Source organism: Ovis canadensis, chromosome 5 (genome assembly GCF_042477335.2).
Source record: "Ovis canadensis isolate MfBH-ARS-UI-01 breed Bighorn chromosome 5, ARS-UI_OviCan_v2, whole genome shotgun sequence".
Taxonomy (NCBI): domain Eukaryota; kingdom Metazoa; phylum Chordata; class Mammalia; order Artiodactyla; family Bovidae; genus Ovis; species Ovis canadensis.
In genome coordinates this window covers 84517992-84539923 of record NC_091249.1, presented here as the reverse complement: position 1 = coordinate 84539923, position 21932 = coordinate 84517992, and the positions used below count along the sequence as shown (strand labels likewise).

The 21932-nt window shown below is 44.4% G+C and overlaps 1 protein-coding gene, 1 long non-coding RNA gene and 1 pseudogene across 2 annotated transcripts in view; 1 reads left to right on the top strand and 2 right to left on the bottom strand.

Moving 5' to 3' along the window:
• Positions 1 to 932: 932 nt before the first annotated feature.
• LOC138440468 (uncharacterized) lies at positions 933 to 19344 on the bottom strand. Its single transcript, XR_011257042.1, has 4 exons — positions 18551 to 19344; positions 18369 to 18466; positions 7227 to 7298; positions 933 to 1518 (listed from the first exon to the last, which is right to left on the bottom strand). It is a non-coding gene; the product is annotated as an uncharacterized lncRNA (long non-coding RNA).
• C1QTNF2 (C1q and TNF related 2) overlaps positions 9410 to 21932 on the top strand; it is a 25309-nt gene continuing 12786 nt past the window's right edge. Inside the window, exon 1 of the mRNA XM_069590020.1 lies at positions 9410 to 9648. Coding sequence (XP_069446121.1) covers positions 9529 to 9648 — 120 coding nt within the window. The 5' untranslated portion in view covers positions 9410 to 9528. The remainder of the gene's footprint in view (positions 9649 to 21932) is intronic.
• On the bottom strand, positions 12486 to 17719 carry LOC138440612 (glycine cleavage system H protein, mitochondrial-like; annotated as a pseudogene).

Below are 21932 nucleotides of genomic sequence, written 5' to 3'. Positions count from 1 at the left end.
ACCAGTCAACCCTAAAGGAAATCAGTCCTGAATATTCATTGGAAGGACTGATGCTGAAGCTGAAGCTCCAATTACTTTGGCCACCTGATGGGAAGAACTGACTCATTGGAAAAGACCCTGATGCTGGAAAAGATTGAGGGCAGGAGGAGAAGGGACACAGGATAAGATGGTTGGAAGGTATCACCAGCATGAGTTTGAGCAATTCCAGGAGATAGTGAAGGACAGGGAAGTGCAGTCTGTGGGGTCGCAAGGAGTCAGACACAACTGAGGTACTGAACAACAGTAACAGGTATGTCTGAAGAAGCATAATGAGGCTGGTTCTGAGACTGTGGAAAAAATGTAAACTTAAACAAGCTGCTCCTACAGGAAATAAATGTCATTCCCAGGGTGAGGGACTGTTGCTTGGGTGAGGCTGAGAGTAACAGAAACAAAACAGAAACAAGCAAGCTCCTTGCGACTCCTTTAGACTCCTAATTCTCTTCCAGAGCCCCCTACAGGCAGACTAACAGAAGGGCCAATGGCAGAGGAGAAGCAGAGCGGAGGATTAACAGAAGGTCATTTGTCAGTCCCAGCCCTGACATCACATGGCTCAGTTTGAAACTAAGACCCCAGCTTAATATTAATCAACTCTGTGTGCGTGTGTAGCGCGAGTGGGGTGGAGTGGAGGGGTTGTTCACGTGTGTATGTGAGGTTCTGTGTGTTCATGTGTGTTTTCTAAACCATTTAAAAGTAAGTTCCCAACATCATGATTCCTCCCTCCATACTTCAGCATGTATCCGCTAAGAATAAGGATGTTATCCTATATAACCACAAAACCACTATTCACACGCAAGAAAATTATCAATAATTCCCTAATATTGTCTAATACTCAGACCATATTCAAACTTCCAATTGCCCCCCAAATATTTTTTATTCCTAATTTTTTAAACCTCTTTTTAATATTTCTATGACATTAACATTTCGAAGAATGCCTCACTCTCTGAACTGATTGTTTTCTCCTGTGTTGTTTACCTAGTTTCTCTATTCCCTACGCTTTCTGCTAATCAGAGGTTAGGTGTGAAGGTTTCATTAAAGTCAGGTTAAAACCTGGATGTATCATGTAAACGTCAGGTTTCATGCACTTGGTAATGCTAAATTTCCCTTCTTGATTAGCAGAGTGGCCACCAAATCTCTCCATTATAAAGGTATGTTTTTCCCTTTGAGGTTTTTCAGAGCATGTTTTACTTTTAAAATGTGAAACAGGTATATGGTAAATTGAGCCAGTACAGTGAAGGCTGTTACCTCCGACCCCATCTCAGCTCCCACAGTTCTCTTCCTAAGAGGCAGCCACGGCTACCAGGTTACATGTCTTTAAAGAGTGGTTAAAAATGTGTGTGCACATAAACTTTCATCTTCATAATCAGTAGCACATTAGACAGACTCTGGTGTGCTTTTTAAATTTTTTAACATACCTATAATAACGTGGATGAGATGTGTAGAGTCAAGTGTCTTCTGAGTATTTCTTAAATCTGCAGAAATCTTTTAAAATACAAGATTTAGAGAAATTAATCTCTTTGCACATCACAGCAGCTAACAGAATAAAACATTTCTTTCTAGCCACAAGGTAAATCTCATTTATGCAGTTTCAACAAGTCTCATTCCCTCAATCTGGGATGTCTGCGCTTCCTCTCAGCCAAAAGGCAGGGACAGACTCTATATTTCACATATTCCCTCCCAAAATTATGCTGGCAAAGCATGGCAAAGATTTGCCTCCTATACTCATAGGCTACTTTCTCTAAGCTTGAGTCTACAAACCAGAAGGCTCTAGACTTTCTTAACAGAGCATCTCCCTCAAATCAAACTTCTGTTCATTTTTCGATCCACAAACTGAGTTGAGAGAAATCTCATCAAGAGGTTTTTGCATCAGATTCCAAAATGAAGTCTCTCCAACTGAAGCCTTTCAAGTTACATCTGGAAACTGGTTGGATCTTTTCTGGGTCATTTCCCGTTGAATGTAAGTGGTGTCTATTTTGGTCTGACTTCATTTGTGCTGGGACTGTAGCTGGATCAGGCCTTTAACTTTCCTGAAACCTCAGACCAGAAAAGCCCCTTAGAATTATCTGGTTCTTCTTTTTCTTCCCATGAAAACTATGCTTGTTGAAGCCCTCTGCCCAGCTAAACATGGCCAAGAAGAAGGAACTTAAGCCTGGGCAAGTTCTGAGCTCTCATCCCAGTGCTGCCCCTCTCTCTCTGTGTGACCTTGGGAAGATGACCTTGCTTCTGGACCCTAGTTCCTTCAACTGTACAAGGGGGGAAATACTTGTCCCAGAAGTGGAAGACTACAACAGACTTTTCCTTGAGAATTTTTTTTTAAGTAAGTATGTAATTGTTGGGGGAGGTATTATTAGCTCCCTAAACTCTGCCACATCCCCAGATCTGACTCATCTATCAGAGCAAAAGAAGAATTTCTAAGAAGCACAACACAGCATTTCTGTATTTTTTTGAGTGTTAAGTAAATGATTTCCATTGTTTTAAAAATCAAATTATTCCAAAAGACATAAGCGAAAAAATACAACTCTCTCTTATTGCTATTTTCCAGTTCGTCTCTCAGAGACAACTTCTGCTGTTAAAAGTTTTTGTATATCCTCCTAGAGATAGAATATGCTCATACATCCATGTGCATCTGTGTTTTCCTCACCTCTTCTTTTTTAGAAACTTTTATTTTTTTATTTTTGGCTGTGCTGCATCTTCACTGCTGTGTGGGCTCTTTTTTCTCTCGTGGTGGGGGCTCTCTCTAGCTGCAGTGCACAGACTTCTCTCTGTGATCGCTTCTCCTGTTGTGGAGCACAGGCTCCAGGACACACGGGTTTCAGTAGTTGTAGTTCTCGGGCTCCAGAGCACAGGCTTAGTTGCTCCGTGGCATATGGGGTCTTCCCAGACCAGGGATCAAACTCATGTCTCCTGCATTGGCAGGCAGATTCTGTACCACTGAGCCACCAGGGAAGCCTCTCCTCTTCTTTTTCAAATTTGAATGGCAGCAAACTATACACACCATTCTGTTCCTCTTTTTATAACTAAACAGTATGTCTTGGAGAAAATTCCATAATAGTATATAGAGTTCTGCCTGTGTGTGTGTGTGTATGTGTATACATACATACATACATATACATATATATATATACATACACATATATACACATATATATATATTTAAAATGCTTTCTTTAATTAGTCCCCTATTGCTTAACATTTAGATTGTTTCCAGTCTTTTATTAGTTCAAACAAGGTTGCAGTGGATACCCTTATGAATACTTCCAGCATAAATTACTGGACATAGAACAGCTATATTTAAAAAAATAGTGTATTTTGAATTTTTATAAATCTGCAAAGCTTTCCATGCAATTCAACTATCATCTTGTTTCATTCTAAGTGTTACAACACCCAGGGCAGGCAACCTTCACTCCAGCATTGTGATCTTTCCATGGGAAGGTAGCAAGTCCCCTTTGTGAACAGCTGTCTCCCCAGTGTTGCCACATTTTTAAGACCCCATCTGGAATGATCTCATTCTGGAGACTTCACACCCTCAAAGTCCCTTGTTGAATGTAACCACTGACAACTTGGATCGTGACCATTAGCTATTTGGAATGATTCAACAATCATTTTAAAACCCTCTTGTCCCAAAATCGGAGAAAGGAAAGGTTGAAAAAGGCACAGAGGAAGACCAGAAAGGCCTGTATTTTAATAATGTGTGTAAGTCAAAAGATCTCAGGCTTTATCTCGACTTCACAACTACCAAGTCACTGAAGGTCTCTGGATCTCTTTGTCCTTGTATGTGAAGTGAAGACCTTGGACCACAGTATTTCTCAAGACCTTTCCTCCTTTGAGATTCTGAAGACTTAGATGCAGCCTATGTTGAGGGCGCTTGTCTTCCCAACCTCACCATATTCAAAAAGCAAGAGATGTCACAAATTAGTGAAAGATTAATATTCAAATGGGGGTACAACTGGGAAGATTTAGAAAGTGGTATGCTGGTAAACTGGCTGAGGTGGGAAAAAGAGACCCTTGATTTGTAGTATTTGCTGATTTCCATGGTATAATTATTCTCTCTATGATGATTTCAAATAGCAGCTTGATGTCACTAAACTCAAACCTGGGAAGAGACAAAGAATTGGCTGCTGGCTCCAGAAAACCACCAGCAATGGATTCAAAGCAAGCATTTCCTTCAGCAAGCATGCCCTAAAGGGGAGAGATTTGAACCAGGCATTGAGGAAAATTCAATTAGGGCACTTTTCGTGATAACTGACAGAAACAATCCAAACTAGCTTAAGCGGGGTGAGAGAGAACATAGAATGTGAATGCTTTAGCACAAGTCTCTGAACAAAAGGCTCTAATAACATGGTCACAGGCTTGGAGCAGGCCCCCTCCAAGTGGCAGGCTCCCTGCTGGTGGCAGTCCAGGGCTCTGTACTTAGAGTTAACAGTTCAGAAGAGTGCCCTCCCATGGAGAGCCCACAGAAAGCCTGGCTGGCTCGGCTTGGATGGCTGGCTGGTTCACATCCAGCCTCTGGCTCTTAACTGGACACAGAAGGAAAGGTCACGGCTCCACACACCTGGGCAAGCAGGATACTCTACCATTCAAACACATGAGAGTCATCCAATACAAATGCCCCAAAGGACGGAGGGATGCTGAGTAGATAAGAGCCATGCATTTCTTGTAGAAATATGGGTAAGGCTTTGCGGAGGGGCAGAAGAGCAGGTAATAATTAGAGGGAACTGCATTAGTGGAGGTGCAGAAACATACAAGGTTAAAGGTGCATTTGGGAGCCAGCAAGACCACCTGACCAAAGCGGAGAGGAGGCGGCAGTTTTCAAAGAGGTGACATTGCCCCTCTCGGGATGTTTGGCAATGTCTGGAGTTATTTTTGGTTGTCACAACGAGGGGCAACTAAGTACTATCACTTAGAGAGTAGAGGCCAGCGGTAACATCCAACAGGGCACGGGACAGTCCCCACAGCGGAAGACTCATCCAGCCCCAGATGTCACTAATGCCAAGACTGAGGAACACCGTCACATGGGAAAAACAGGAGAAATGTCTGGGAGGATGACAAATCACAGAGGGCTTTCAGCACAAAAAGGCTAAGGACTGAGGCCTTATCCTATGGCTATTACACAGGGAGCAGCAGGAAGGTGTTGAGAAAGGCTCACATGGCTCTTACACACTCTGTTCCTGCTGCTTGACGCCTCTCCTGCCCCTCCTCTGCCCTTGGCACAATTGGCTCTTTTTTATTCCTGTGCGGCTCACCTTAAAGGTTACCTACTTGAACAATCTTCCCAGACCTCCCAATCAAAATAAGTTCTCTTGCAGACTCCACACCATCATTTTCTCCCACAGTTCCCTCTTCTTTTCCTTCATAACTCTTACCATGATTTTGAAATCTGTGTTTATTTGAGAGCTGGTAGAACATCCGTCTTTGCATAAGCAGAGACCTTGTGTATCCATTCACGACTGTGACCCTCAACATCAGAGGGTCGTTGCGCACTGTCGTTGTTTGACACAATCAATTCAATTGATTAATTCATTTGAAGATTGATTATAGGATGGAAGAGGGGCTGAAAGTAGGAGGTGAAATTGAAAGAGGAAACAACTGCAGTCCTCTGGATTTCTTCCCTGCTTGTTCCATTGTACACTCATGTCCCTTCTCTGACTTTTCTGGCACCTGTACTTCACAGCATAACATATCAATTAGGGTTCAAGTGAAGAGATAAAACCCTTCTAGCTATTTTAAGAAAACATGGAATTAATAAAATCAAGTGAGTTCAGAATCAGCACAGAGTGAGTTCTACCTGGGCTTCCAGGAATGATTCCCAGAACACTATCCATAGTACTGGACCCCCACAGCCCCCTGCCCCACACACATCCAACCTGGAAGCTAGAGTTCAGGGATGAACTGGCCCAGTCTCTGGCTACAGGAACACACCATCCTAGGTATAATCTGGACACCAGGAGCTACCGCAAGAACCCCAGCGCCATGCTGTGCCTTTTGGGCTGATCCCAGCAAAATGGATTTCTCCCAGGCTGTTGCCTCCTCTCCAAACAGGATGGGGGTCACAGGGGCCCCCATCCATTATTATGTGTGTGCACACACTCACATCTGGACAAAACCCACACCAAGGTACACATTCAGTTTTTCTTCCTAACTCAGTTTTGAATTCAGGTCTTGCACAAGCACACAGGACTCAGTTCAGTTCAGTTCAGTCGCTCAGTTGTGTCCGACTCTTCGCGACCCCATGAATCGCAGCACACCAGGCCTCCCTGTCCATCACCAACTCCTGGAGTTCACTCAGACTTACGTCCATCGAGTCCGTGATGCCATCCAGCCATCTCATCCTCTGTTGTCCCCTTCTCCTGCTCCCGATCCCTCCCAGCATCAGAGTCTTTTCCAATAAGTCAACTCTTTGCATGAGGTGGCCAAAGTACTGGAGTTTCAGCTTTAGCATCATTCCCTCCAAAGAAATCCCAGGGCTGATCTCCTTCAGAATGCACTGGTTGGATCTCCTTGCAGTCCAAGCAAGAGTCTTCTCTAACACCACAGTTCAAAATCATCAATTCTTCGGCGCTCAGCTTTCTTCACAGTCCAACTCTCACATCCATACATGACCACTGGAAAAACCATAGCCTTGACTAGACGGACCTTTGTTGGCAAAGTAATGTTTTTGCTTTTCAATATGCTATCTAGGTTGGTATAACTTTTCAACTAGCTAAACCTAAATCTCAAATAGGAACCCAGCAGCAAGGAGCTTAGCAAAAGGATGTTTAGTTTTCCAGCCATGGCATCATCAACTCAATGGACATGAGTTTGAGCAGACTCAGAGAGAGAGTGAAGGACAGAGAAGCCTGGCATGCTGCAGTCCTTAGGGGTAGCTATGAGTCAGACACAACTGAGTGACTGAACAACAACAACCTCTGCAGTATGAGATGGCACACTCAAGAGAGGCGTGGACAGATGTGGAAAAGCAAATTTACCCTGTCAGGTACATGGCTGCCCCTATCAGACTGTAATCCCTCTGTGGTCATCCGTATCCTAATGTACTCATCTTCTCTCATTTAACGGTGAGGATGTTCTCCAGACATGAATGAAACTGTGAAATGAACTAAACTGAATCAAAGGGGGAAAGCCTTCTCATTTTCTATAACACATTGTACTTTTCCTCTGATGTATTTTGTATCTTAGGAGTAATTTGTACTCACATTCATTTCCCTGTAGACCAGAAGTTCATCTCTCGGTCTCCACATTCATAACAGGTAATACATGTTTGTGGACTGAATAAAAAACATAAACAAGTTAGTGAGAAGTCCTGAGCCCCCATGTAGCTAGAAGTAGCTCCTGGAATAGCCATGTCATGAATATTTTAGATTTCCTGCTCTGTGAAACCATCACCACTGCAGAGACCCACAGGACAAGGTCCCCAGGAATCTCCTCGGCTTCAGGGGACCTGGGTTCCAGGGTACCTGCAAAAGTTGGGAAAACATCCACTCCCATTAACGCAGCCAGTAAGCACTTATTAGATGCCTGCCCAGGGCTAAGTGTGGCACCACTGCCTTTCCCTATACTGTTCATTAACCATTTTCTTGCCAACAAGGGCATGCCAGTGATCTCAACCTGAGTTACAGTGGAGAGCCGTGGAGGGTGAGATTCTTCCCCTACCCTAGGAGAGGGGCTTTCCTGAGCACTTTAGATTCTGAATGGCCTCCACGCATCCTTAGCCAGGTTCCCTCACCTTGTCTATTCCTGATGCATCTGGGAACAGACCAAGGTCCCGTTTCCAACCACCTGTGAACTGAAACACTAAACTCCACGTTACATGCTATCTTTCAGTCAGTTTAGAGCTCTCACCCTCTCAACTCCCCTACACCTAGACAAGTCCCCGCCATCCCTCAGGCTCAACTGAACGCTGCTTCCCCAGGTCTTCCCCTGACCTCCCAGTTTCATAAGCAGTATCTCCCTCTTCTGCAAAACATTTCACATGAAACCACCTGAATCATCCCCACTAGATTCTAAGTTCCAGAAGGCCAGGCACCAAGTCTATTTGGTTTACCTCTAGATCCCCAGGTGGCTCAGTGGTAAAGAATCTGCCTGCAATGCAGGAGACACAGGAGACATGGGTTTAATCCCTGGGTCAGGAAGATCCCCTGGAGGAGGACATGGCTACCCACTCTAGTATTCTTGCCTGGAGAACCCCATGGACAGAGGAGCCTAGCAGGTTACAGTCCGTAGGGTCACAGAGTCAGATATAAGTGAGTACGGGTGCATCTAGATCCCCAGCACCTAGATGGGGGTTTACTAAATGTTTGCAGAGCCCACTAACTTTCATCCTCAAATAATATTTACATAATAGTAATTTTCTACATAGCTCGATGGCTTACCAAACCTTTCTGTAAGTGAGTGTCACAGCTCCAAGCGGAAAGACAGGGCAAGTAATATAATTATTATTCTCCCTACTTTTCAGAAAGTGAAACATCACCTGAGGTAACTGACGTGTCTACAGTGGTGGAACCAGCATGAGAATTTGAATACACATCTGCATTCAAATAAACCCTGCGTCATATACCATCTGTTCATCAGATGCTCTGGCAGCCAAGTGAAATACTGGTAGCCAATGAAAGAGAGCAGGGGAAGGAATAGGGAGAAGCAAAAGCCAGGCCTCTAATCACTTTTCTTTCCTCTGGTGCCTGCTTGCTACATAAACATGGTCACCCTGCCCATCTGGGGGCTGGGGTCCTCCAGCAGGTCCTCAAGGACCTGAGGCTGGGCCAGAGAGTTAGTGAGGCCAGTGAAGCCTCATCCTCTGGGGAGGAGGGAGATGAGGGTGGGGTCACAGAGGCCCCATCCATTATTATGTGTGTGCACACACTCACATCTGGACAAAACCCACACCAAGGTACATTTACATATAAACACTGCACAAACTGGTGCCACACAGTATCATACACATACACATTGATAAGCAGTTATTGCCTACTCATACACACATTTAAAAGTGCACCCAACATAGACATCCAACCACTAGTGTGTACATACCACAACTGAAGTATACTGTTGCACACCAAGCTGCAAGCTTGGATATATGCAGGTGTATGTGCAGACACAGCCCTGACGTATATTTGGACACATGCTCTTATGCACACATACACACACACAAAACTAAACACATACACGTAATTCATAATCTCTCTCGAGCACCCTTACATTCAGTACACATGGAAAGGTACTCTGTTATAAGCGGTCACGTCCACAGTACTCCTAGATTCACAGCGAGATGCATGCTCACATACAGGCCTCGTTAGACATGTGCCTAATAAGGCACGCCTGGATAAGGATCACTCTCCTGCACAGAAATCTTCAAATGCACTGACAAGTTCTACGCACAGAACGGTCCATCAACACAATCAAGTTGTCACAGGAGCTGAAAGGTTTTTCCAACCAAAGCCCAAGAGCGCGCGGCCGCTCTGCGGGCCGGCCCACGTGACCGGGTGGAAAGCTCTCCCGCCCATGACGGGATGGGAAAAGTATGCCTGGGGCGGGCGCCGGCTGGGCTGCAGCAGCGGGAGGCGGGACGGCCCAGAGCTTCGTGGCTGCAGACGCCCCTGGACGTGGCCGGCGGTGGTGAGGGTAAGTGTCCACATGCGGTCCGCCCGGCCCGCACCTCCGCAGCCCTCCGGCAGGGACATTAAGTGCGGGCAGGGATGGGGAGAATACGCAGTGACTGCGGGGGTAGGAGGAAGTGCGAGGGAGAGAACCGCCGACAGCCCCTCTTCGCAGGCCAGCAACCCACGATTCCTGGCTCTCGTCCTCTGCCTTATGAATTACAACATGAATTGACATTTACTGAGCGCTTACAGAGCCTGTGGCAGGATCTGTGCTCAGTGGTTTACTTGATGGTAATGGTAATAGCTTGACCGTTTGTTGGGCGCTTATTTTGTGCCAGGCCCTGCCAGCATCATTTCCATGACAACACATAATGCCCACCTGCAGAAGGGGCACCGGGTTCAGAGACAATAATGACTTTTGAACCCTGGTAAGTCTGAGCCCAATACCTGAGCTTACGATCATAGTTACCTATCAAGTGCATTATTTCATTGATTCTTGACATTACTTTAATTAAATATATCATACAGATGGGCAAGCTGAGATCTGCAGCCAGCAAGCTGAGATGTGCACTCAGTTCCTCACAATGCTCTTCACTCCCTCCCCGCTGCCTCTCTCCCAGCCTTGTCTTATTTACTTGGTTCTTATTTCTCCATCCCCACTGGCACTGCCCCTTTCTGGGACTGCTCCTCTCAACTAAACAGCTGCACTGCCCCCCTGCAGCCTCGCAGCTCAGGTCAGTCCTTTGCACAACCTCAGTGCACTCCTCCTCTACCCTTTGACTGAAAAACTCTCCTGTGTGGAATCCTTCAAGAGTCCTCTCCTTAGACTTGCCATCTCCCAGAGACCCCACTGAACCAGCAGCAACGACACTGTCCTATATCTGTCAACCCAAAGCTGATGCTCAGTTAGCATTGTTCAAAATCCTCTCTGTTCCTCCATTTCTGCCCTCCCCGCTACACAGCTCTCCTCTGATTCATTCTGTTGTCTGGTAATCATATCCATTATGTCCACTTTCAACTGCCCCTCTGCAACCCCTCCACACTTCTCACACCCTCACTATTGCCCTTCATGCTAATATATCCAGTGCAACACAGCCTTCCTTTCTTGCCAGATGTCTGACTTCTCCACATTCCCTAGCAGGGACACAATCTTGCCTATCTTCCAATCCTCAAGCCTTAGGGTTACCTTTTGTATTAAATGACACAAAACTAACAACGTTTATCTTAAGAAATTCACACAGTATATAAAGGTGGAAAGTGAAAAGTAAAAACCCACACACTCTTTCCCAATTCTGGGAGGTAAGCCCTTTAACAAGATGTGTGTCCTTGCAGAAATTTCATTATATATATAAAATCTGTCTATATATACATACATATAGATAAATGTATGTATGTATCTGTGTCTGTCTTGTTTAACTCAAAGAAAAGTCATACTTGACATCCCCTGCTGCGACTTGCTTTTTCGTCTTTCTGTATCTGCATATACTTTGTTCCTGTGTATAATGTGTCATTACACAAACAAATTTTTTTTCACAAGTCTGGGGCATCTTGAAAGCCACTCAGCCTCCATCAGATATTCAGCGAGTTCCCCCAGGAAGTTACTTCTTTCTCTGCACATCCCTCCATTCTTCCCTATCTTGCTGTTCCTGCTTCATCTTCACCTGCAGACTGGACATAGATGACTGGACCTTCTCTGCCACAGTCTCAGGCTCTGATGCTTTCTACTCCCAAATGCTCACTATGGGCAGCACAGTCCCTGTGTTACTCATAGCTTCCCCCACTCTTTCCTCTAGGTCAAAGGCCTGCCAAGCTGGCACTGCCTCCATGAGATAAACTGCTGCATAAGTCAGATTTCTGTTACTCAAGTTCTAATCTAGGTTTCACTTGTGAAGGGAATTCTATGCCAAATATTTTTTCAAGAAAATAACCTTCCTTTGGATTTGTGCATTGCTGTAACTGGCTTATACCACACACACACACACACACACACACACACACACACACACACACACACACACACACACACACACACACAGCTGCCCAGTTATTTAAGGCTTGGGTTCTGTCCCAGCTTTGACTTGGGAAAAATGAGTTCACTTTTCTGAGCTCTGTATTCTCTCCTGCCAAATGGGGATGACAGAACCAGCCTCTTTGAAGTTTGGGGGAAATGAAAGGAGAAGATGAACATGAAAGCTTTGAAATAGAAACACACAACTTATATGGAGAATATCCTCTTCCTCTAGATCAGGGGTTGCAAACTCATATGCCAACAGGAACCATGCATGATACGTAAGTGAACAGGATGCATAGCATTTAGGAGTGGTGAGGACTGTACACTGAAGAACGTAGGTCCTGGGTATTAGTTTGCTAGGGCTGTCTTAGCAAAGTAACACAACTGGATGGCTCAAACAACAAACATGTATTTTCTCACAGTTCTGGAAACCAGAAGTCTATGCTTAAGGTGATCGCAGATTTGATTTCTTCCGAGGCCTCTCTCCTTGGCTTGCAGATCCCTACCTCTTGACTGTGACCTCGTACGGTCATCCCTTGGTCTGGGTGTTGTGTCCTAATCTCCTTTTATTATAAAGACATTAGTCATATTGGATTAGGACTCATCAATATGACTTTAACATCAATTACCTCTTTAAAGATCCTGTCTCTAAGTATAGTCCCACTCTGGGGTTCCAGGGGCTAGGACTTCAAGACATGAATTTTGGAGAAACACAGTTCAGCCCATAACACCTTGTCCAAGTGGCTGTCAATTGGTGCCCTGCCAGAATGTTGCCAGGTCCTCCAGATCCTGAAATACAGCTGGAAATCTATTTTTGTTTCAAACTAGTTTATTTAGGGGTTCCATTTTCAGTCCTCAATAGATTTTGTGTATTTCTCATATACTTCTTCACTCATTAGTTCATCTATTTCTGAAGGGTTATGAAGTGTCATCTTGACCAGCCAACCATCTTCATAACAAGTTTTGTTAACAAGTCCTGGATTTGCTGCTAGAGCTTCATTAATTTCAGTTACTTCTCCTGATAGAGGAGAAAAGAGTTCCCTAACAGCTTTCACAATTTCCAAAGCACCAAATTCCTGGTTTGTTCAATTTTGTCCCCAATTCAGGCAGACTACAGTAAACAACATCTCCCAAAACTTCCTGTGCAAAAACTGCTGATTGCCACTGATCCAACACCATTTTCTGTTGTTACCCATTCATGTTTTTCTGTGAATTTCCACACTGTCTTCAGAGCGGGGTCCCCAGGGCCACGGTGGGCAGGGCATGTTGGGTGAATAGATGGTGCGCAGGCAACAGAACACAGCCTGAACACTCCACACCAGCTGCTCATAGCACCACGTTTGCGGGGCTGCCTGGAAATCTTTTTTTTTTTTACTGAAACACAACTGACTTAGGATATTAGTTTCAAATGTATAACACAATGATTCAATATTTTTACACACTACAAAATAATCACAATAAGTCTAGTTATCATGTTACTATAAAGTTTATTACAATATTATTGACTGAATTCCCTAGGCTGCACATTACATTTCTGTGACTTATTTATTATGTAACTGGAATTTTTTATCTCTTACTCTCCCTCACCTATTTCATCTGTGTCTCCTCTGCCTCCCCCCAGCAAACATCTGTTTGTTCTCTGTGTCTATGGCTCTGTTTCTGTTTTGTTATGTTCTTGATTTGTTTTGTTTTTTAGATTCCACATGTAAGTGAAAATCATATGTTATTTGTCTTCTCTGGCTTATTTCCTGTGAAATAAAATCCTCTATGTTCATTCTAGGTCTGTCTATGTTGTCACAAATGTCAAGATTTCATTCTTTCTCATGGCTGGTAATGTTCTATATCTTCTTTATCCATTTATCTATCAATGGACACTTAGGTTGCTTCCATATTTTGGCTGTTGTAAATAGTGCTACAATGAACAAAAGGGTACACATATCTTTTCAAATTGGTGCTTTTGTTCTCTTCAGATAAATACCTAGAAGTACAACTTCTGGATCATATGGAAGTTCCGCTTTTAATTTTATTAGGAACTTCCTTACTGTTATTCACAGTGGCCGCACCAGTTTACATTCCTGTCAACAGTGTACAAGGGTTCTCTTTTCTCCCCATTCTGTCCAGCATTTACATGTTGCCTTTTTGATAACTGCCATTCTGGCAACTGTGAGATGATACTGTGGTTTAGATTTGCATTTGATGATTAGTGATATTGAGCATCTTTTCATGTGTCTATTGGCCATCTTTGGAAAAATGTCCATTCAGGTCCTCTGTTCATTTTTCATCAGGTTTGTTTGGTTTGCATGCTTGTTTTGCTGCTGAGTCGTATGAGTTCTTTGTATATTGTGGATATTAACCCTTTATCAGATACATTGTTTGCAAATATTTTCTCTTGTTCAATTGGTTGTCTTTTCATTTTGTTGATAGTTTCTTTTGCTATGCAGAAGCTTTTTAATTTGATGTAGTACCATTTGTTTATTTTTACTTTTGTTGCCTGTGGCTGAAGAGACATAATAAAAAAAAATTATTGCTCAGAGTGATGTCAAAAAGCATACTACCTATGTTTTCTTCTAGAAGTCTTATGATAGCAAGTCCCACGTTTAAATCTTTAATCGATTTTGAGTTTATTTTTGTATATAGTATGTGAAAATGGTTCAGTTTCTCAACATCAAGTTTGAAAAGGCTGTCTTTGTCTCATTATATGTTCTTGCCTCCTCGATCATAGATTAATTGACCATACAAGTATGGGTTTATTTCTGGGCTCTTTATTCTGTTCCATTAATCTAAGTGTCTGTTTTCGTGCCAGAGCCACACTGTAGCTTTGTAGTATTGTTTGCAATCAGGGAGCATGATACCTTCAGCTTTGTTCTCCTTTTTCAAGATTGTTTTGGCTATTTGGGGTCTTTTGTGTTTCCATGCCGGAGAAGGCAATGGCACCCCACTCCACTACTCTTGCCTGGAAAATCCCATGGATGGAGGAGCCTGTGGGCTACAGTCCATGGGGTCACTGAGGGTCGGGCACAACTGAGAGACTTCACTTTCACTTTTCACTTTCCTGCATTGGAGAAGGAAATGGCAACCCACTTCAGTGTTCTTGCCTGGAGAATCCCAGGGACGGGCAAGCTTGGTAGGAGGCCGTCTATGGGGCCGCACAGAGTCGGACATGACTGAAGTGACTTAGCAGTGTTTCCATGCAAATATTAGAATCATTTGTTCTAATTCTGTGAAAAATGCCATTAGTATTTTGATAGTGATTGCACTGAACCTGTAGATTACCTTGGGTAGTATAGTCATCTTAACAATATTAATTATTTCATCCATGAGCACAATATATCTTTCCATCTGTTTCTGTCATCTTTAATTTCTTTCATCAAACTCTTAAAGTTTTCTAAGTAAAAGCCTTTTACCTCCTTGGTTACATATATCCTGTATTTTATTTTGAAATCTTGATTTTAACAAAAAATCTCCCAAATTTTACATTGGCAACAATTTCAAAGGTTTAAATAAATAAATAAATAAAAGCACAGTGCAGTCTGTGGTTTGCATAAGGCCATTGATAAGCCAGTTGGTCACCTCTTGTCTAGACTATAACTTCATCAGTGGCACGACCATCTTCCACAGCTCTCAGCCAGAAGTCCTTGCACACTGCAATCTCAACAAAAAGCTGATCACTGAATGACTAAATTCCAATTTTAGATCCTTGTTTAAAGTAGGGTCAGTTCAGTTCAGTCGCTCAGTCGTGTCCGACTCTTTGCGACCCCATGAATCGCAGCACACCAGGCCTCCCTGTCCATCACCAACTCCTGGAGTTCACTCAGACTCATGTCCATCGAGTCAGTGATGCCATCCAGCCATCTCATCCTCGGTCGTCCACTTCTCCTCCTGCCCCCAATCTCTACCAGCATCAGAGTCTTTTCCAATGAGTCAACTCTTCGCATGAGGTGGCCAAAGTACTGGAGTTTCAGCTTCAGCATCATTCCTTCCAAAGAAATCCCAGGGCTGATCTCCTTCAGAATGGACTGGTTGGATCTCCTTGCAGTCCAAGGGACTCTCAAGAGTCTTCTCCAACACCACACTTCAAAAGCATCAATTCTTCAGCGCTCAGCCTTCTTCACAGTCCAACTCTCACATCCATACATGACAACAGGAAAAACCATAGCCTTGAATAGACAGACCTTAGTCGGCAAAGTAATGTCTCTGCTTTTGAATATACTATCTAGGTTGGTCATAACTTTTCTTCCAAGGAGTAAGCGTCTTTTAATTTCATGGCTGCAGTCCCCATCTGCAGTGATTCTGGAGCCCCCAAAAATAATGTCTGACACTGTTTCCACTGTTTCCCCATCTATTTCCCATGAAGTGATGGGACCAGATGCCATGATCTTAGTTTTCTGAATGTTGAGCTTTAAGCCAACTTTTTCACTCTCCTCTTTCACTTTCATCAAGAGGCTTTTTAGTTCCTCTTCACTTTCTGCCATAAGGGTGGTGTCATCTGCATATCTGAGGTTATTGATATTTCTTCCAGCAATCTTGATTCCAGCTTGTGTTTCTTCCAGCGTTTCTCATGATGTCCTCTGCATAGAAGTTAAACGAGCAGGGTGACAATATACAGCCTTGACGTACTCCTTTTCCTATTTGGAACCAGTCTGTTGTTCCATGTCCAGTTCTAACTGTTGCTTCCTGACCTGCATACAGATTTCTCAACAGGCAGGTCAAGTGGTCTGGTATTCCCATCTCTTTCAGAATTTTCCACAGTTTATTGGGATCCACACAGTCAAAGGCTTTGGCATAGTCAATAAAGCAGAAATGGATGTTCTTCTGGAACTCTCTTGCTTTTTCCATGATCCAGCGGATGCTGGCAATTTGATCTCTGGTTTCTCTGCCTTTTCTAAAACCAGCTTGAACATCAGGAAGTTCACGGTTCATGTATTGCTGAAGCCTGGCTTGGAGAATTTTGAGCATTACTTTACTAGCATGTGAGATGAGTCCAATTGTGCGGTAGTTTGAGCATTCTTTGGCATTGCCTTTCTTTGGAATTGGAATGAAAACTGACCTTTTCCAGTCCTGTGGCCACTGAATTTTCCAAATTTGCTGGCATGTTGAGTGTAGCACTTTCACAGCATCATCTTTCAGGATTTGAAACAGCTCAATTGGAATTCCATCACCTCCACTAGCTTTGTCCGTAGTGATGCTTTCTAAGGCCCACTTGACTTCACATTCCAGGATGTCTGGCTCTAGATGAGTGATCACACCATCGTGATTATCTGGGTCGTGAAGATCTTTTTTTGTACAGTTCTTCTGTGCATTCTTGCCATCTCTTCTTAATATCTTCTGCTTCTGTTAGGTCCATACTATTTCTGGTATGGGTACACCCATAGAAATCCTGAACCTTTGCATTCATGCCATGCCATAAAATCACCTCAACTGTTACAACTGCCTTCAATGCTGTTTATCCCAAAGCTCACAACTGTTCAACTCCTCACAAGGTCACTGTTCTTACCATTTTACAGATGAGGAAACAGCAGACCCAGGTCTGCTCATTTATCCTTCTCCAATTATCTCTCTCATTGTCTTCAAATTTTATCATTATATCAGAATAATACCATTATTAATATTACTGAGGGATTACTGAGAGCTATTTACTGAATGATCCTATGTAATATTCACAATTACTCTATAATGAGGTATGAGCAATCAAATTATTCATGGAACATTCCTAAAGTCCTCAAATAATTCAAACTGATGTAACTCAATACTCATCTATTAAAGGATGACAGGTATTTCTGCTTACCCATTAGAATTTCTGCTCACCTATTAGAATATCCTTGCAAAGTTCTTGACAAATTTTCACATATAAAGTGAAACAATAAATATTTTTATACCATGCTTTTTCAAATTTACTAATTCAAATAAGACCATACACATGGCTTTTCCTATTTCACAGACAAGAAAACTGAGAGCTTAAATAACGTAACAGAGGTCAAACAGCTAGAAAATGACTGTTAACCACTTCTTAACCACCAGTTCAGCCATGTGCTCTCAAAGGCTAGCACTGTGTCTCACCTTTAAAGTTATCCTGAATGCCCATCATGGCCTGACTGGAAGTGAGTTCCTGGAAACCAGCAAGCCCAAGGAAGTCAAGGAAAACAGTTTTTTCTCCTGAACCCCTCAGAGTATAGACTTTGTTCCTCTCCCTTAGTTCCTGAATCCTCAAGAATAGTCCCTTCCACACCATTCCAAGGGATCAACTAGTTCCCAAATTGCCTTCCCCTCCCTCTGTATGGTCCTGGATGCTCCTCAAGGGAGCCTAGATCAAAGAGAAAGGAGGAGCAAGGCTTGTTTCTCACCTGGTTGCATAGGTATGTCAATGGGACCCTCAGTATAACCAGATCATGTGCCCTATAAGAGCAGCACCCACATCTTTTCATCTTCAGATCCCCAATGTCTAGGCTCCAACGCAATAAGAATAAGCCACACCATTAGGCATCCTTTCCAAGTCACGGTACCAAGTATCTGCATACATGATAGCCCATTTGGTCCTCCTGTCAGTTAATGAGATCAACACTCTGATTCTCCTATTTCTGTTCCGTGGAGCCTGAACCTGCCAAATGGACCAGGGGTAGGGGGCCAAGCCAGACACCCCCGTTCTTCCCTCTTGATGGAATGGCAGGAGTGAAGGCCAAGCCTCCATAGGACTCTCCTTTGGTAGCAAGAGACAGGAAAACAAACTATCTTACCTGAAAATGGAGAATGTATTAGGAGAATACAGAGGCTCCAGGTGAAATGCCACAGGACTCCTGGAGGAGGTGAGGGTAATTTCTCGTTGATTCAGTTTCTGTTGGTGACAGTTTTAAACAAGGTCTGAATTTTTGTATCATGTTTCAACTCCATCATCAAAAAAAAAAAAAAAATCCATCACCTTGTTTGCTTTTCAGAAGGACAGAATAGGCAATGCTTTTCTCTCTCTTCCCCTATACCAGGCCTTACTCTAGGAAAATTAAATCCTTATAAAAACCTTCTAAGGTAGGTACCATTATTATCATCCCCATTTTGGAGGGGGGATAAGGATGAGGGAGGAAGCGTAAGCAACCTGTCGAAGGACCCACTGCTAGTGGCCAGTGCTGCAAGTGTGAAATACACACTGGGCTTCAGAAACTTAGTGCTAATTAAAGAATGTAAAATGCCTCAATAACTTTTACACTGACTACATGTTGAAATGATGGTGTTTGCATCATTTGGGGCTAAATAGCATGAAAATTAATTTCATCTGCTTCTTTTTATCTTTCTCACGTGGCGGTGAAACCAATTAAAAAGACACGTGTGACTCATGTATCCTCCTCCTATTGGGCAGCACTCCAAGGCCACTTGGAGGGCAGATCTCAGCAGAAGCTAAACACAGGGCTCTGAACACGTTCGGGCCTCCTCGCCCGTCCTCACACCCTATACATCAGCTGCCTGCTTCTCTCCCTGCGGTCTTTGGTCTCTAGGACACAGAAAGCTGTGGGTAGCACTGAAACAAGACGGCTTTGGCTTCAGCCGCCTCAGAGTCTGACTCCGACCGCAGCTGAGGTCCCACGTGAAGAAGCCTCGGGCCCAGAGAGCGGGCTGCACGCCCACCATATGTCACGCGCTTTGGTGTGTAAGAGATTGGCTCTGTCAGAGACTAGAATTTAGTGGCATACTGCAGTGCCCGCCAGGCTGACTTCCGGTGTGCAGTCAGAGGGCCAGCTGAGGCAAATCTCGCGATGTCTGGTTCCTAAGCCTCATTAGGTCACGCTTTGACGGTGGACCCTTTTTATTCTCTGCTGCTGCTGCTGCTGCTGCTGCTGCTGCTGCTGCTGCTGCTGCTGCTGCTGCTGCTGCTGCTGCTGCTGCTGCTGCTGCTGCTGCTGCTGCTGCTGCTGCTGCTGCTGCTGCTGCTGCGTCGCTAAATTCCGACTCTGTGCGATCCCATAGACGGCAGCCCACCAGGCTCCCCCGCCTTATTCTCTAGACTGAGCCAAAACCAGGGACAGAGGGTGGAAGAAGGAGAAAGCAGCAGATCAGATATTTTCGGAGGTCTCCTGGCACGTGGGCCCCACGACTTTTAATCCTTTGTGTTTAGACTCGGTGCTGCAGTGTTTCCACATGGGCATCCATCTCCAGATACCAGGAAAAAGGGGACTGGTTCCGTGAGCCCTGTGGGAGGACCGGCAGCCAGCCCCTCTCTCTTCCCATCGGGCCTCTCTCAGCTTCTCAGAGAAGCTGTTTCCAATTTGCTTCCTGGAATTCAGGGAGGGCATGGGATGTTTTTCATCATGGAATTTTCACTCCCATCAAAGCGAATTTTCAGCGAGCAAGCCCCACCCCGTTCCCACCACCAGCCCTTTTCTTTCAACTGCAAACACAGGGAGGATTGCCCAGCTGGGTCAGAGTCAGGTGTCCTCCCCCTGAAGCGTTCCAGGGGCTTCTGCTGGGAGGTTAGGAAGGTGCTGCTGTTAGTTCCGCTGCAGCTGGTGGCAGTTACTGTTTTAAACAAGGCTCTAACTTTTGTATCATGATTTGCTTTCAACTTTGGTTATCTTATTAGAGTCTCAGAAGACCCCTGTAAGGCAGCCAGGGTGAGAGTTGTGATCGCCGTCTTACAGGTGAGGAAGTGGAGGCCCCGCTAAGAGGAAATGACTTTCCCAAAGCCACATGGCCAATGAGTTACAAAACTAGCGTGGGGACCCCCCTCTTCTGAATCCAAGACCAGCAGTCTCCTTGCGTTTCCCTCAGTAGCCAAGTGTGGCTTTGTCATCCTTTTGTTCCTGTTGCTCTTTTATTACATACGAGTGACCATTTCGTTCAAGGCTATTGAACAGCTGAGCTGAGCTCTGGGCACTGATGACATAACAGAGCAAGCTAAGCTGAGCTCTGGGCACTGGTGACATAACAGAGAGCAAGATAGGCAGGGCCTCTATATTCCTGGACCTTCCACTCTAGGGGGAAGACAGACAGCAGAAAGTTAATGAGCCAAGAAACAAAAAAATATAGAATCACAACTTGGGCCAAGTGCTTCGGAAGGAAGACCAGGGTGGTCTGAGCAAACAGGCAGGGGTGGGCCTTTCTGAGGAGGCATGAGCCCTGAGACATGAAGCATGAGGCAGGCAGCTATCTGAAGGCTTCCAAGGGAAGGCAGTTAGGCAGAGTTCAGAGTTCTCTTCAGCTGCTGAACTTTTGACTGTGTCACACTTGGGGCTAGAAGCTTTGAATACATTAGCTATTATTCCTGCACAAACTCCATGAGTTGAGTATACTGTTATTCCCTTTGGATAGTTGCTACTAGCACTAGTGGTGGTGAAACACCACCACTACCTGTCAGTGTGACCTGGTAACTAACAGGTCAAATTTATTTGAACACAATTTATATCTTCCAGTCTCCAAGGAAGATTGTGCAAAACTCAGACTCAGCAGCCTCAAGGCCCGGACAAGTGTCTCTGGAGTTTGCACTTTCAGCCACATTCAGGTAGAGGCAGTTAGAGACCCATGTCCCCGCTGCTGGCCCTTCTCACGTCACTTTGTGAATAGAGGGTCCTTGGGAATGAAGCAGGGGTTTGTGTCCTGAGGACCATGAACAAGAGCAGGGAGGAGGTCCTGACAGTGGACCACAGGCTGAGGCCCTTTAGCTCCGACTGTTTTCCTAGAACACATGGCTTTATGATTCATTAGCTACTTAACTGAGAGATAAGGAACCCAGGGACTGAGCAAATTAAAACCAGACTGAAGAACTTCATTCAAGTTCAGCACCTCATGATTCCATTTTAGGGGTTGAACCAGCTAATATTGTTTTCCCTTCGGCAGGAAAATTACCATGCAGCCTTCCCTGTTCAACTCACACCAGCAAGGACAAGTTAGGAACTAAGAGAGTTTTTTTTTAAAGATGAGGAAGGGGACTTCCCTGGTGGTCCAGTGGCTAAGGCTGCACACTCCAAATGCAGGGGCCCTGGATTCAATCCTTGGTCAGGGAACTAGATCCTGCATGCTGCAACTAAGACCCAGTATGGCCAAATATATAAGCAAATCAAAGATAAGGAAGGACCAATACTTTTTTTTCTTATCAATTGAACAGATATTTATGGAGTACCTGCCATGTGTAAAATATTCTGCAAGCCTTCTCCCCAGAGGAGGGGTTGGAGCCCTGTGCTCTATGAGGTGAAAAAGAAGGTGGTGGAACAGAGCTTGCAGACCAAGGGGTGGGTTAGAGCTTGGCCTGAAGAGGAGGGGAGTGTAGGAAGAGAGGGGACTAGCCTGGGTTAGGATGGAAGCAGGGAGCCATTTCC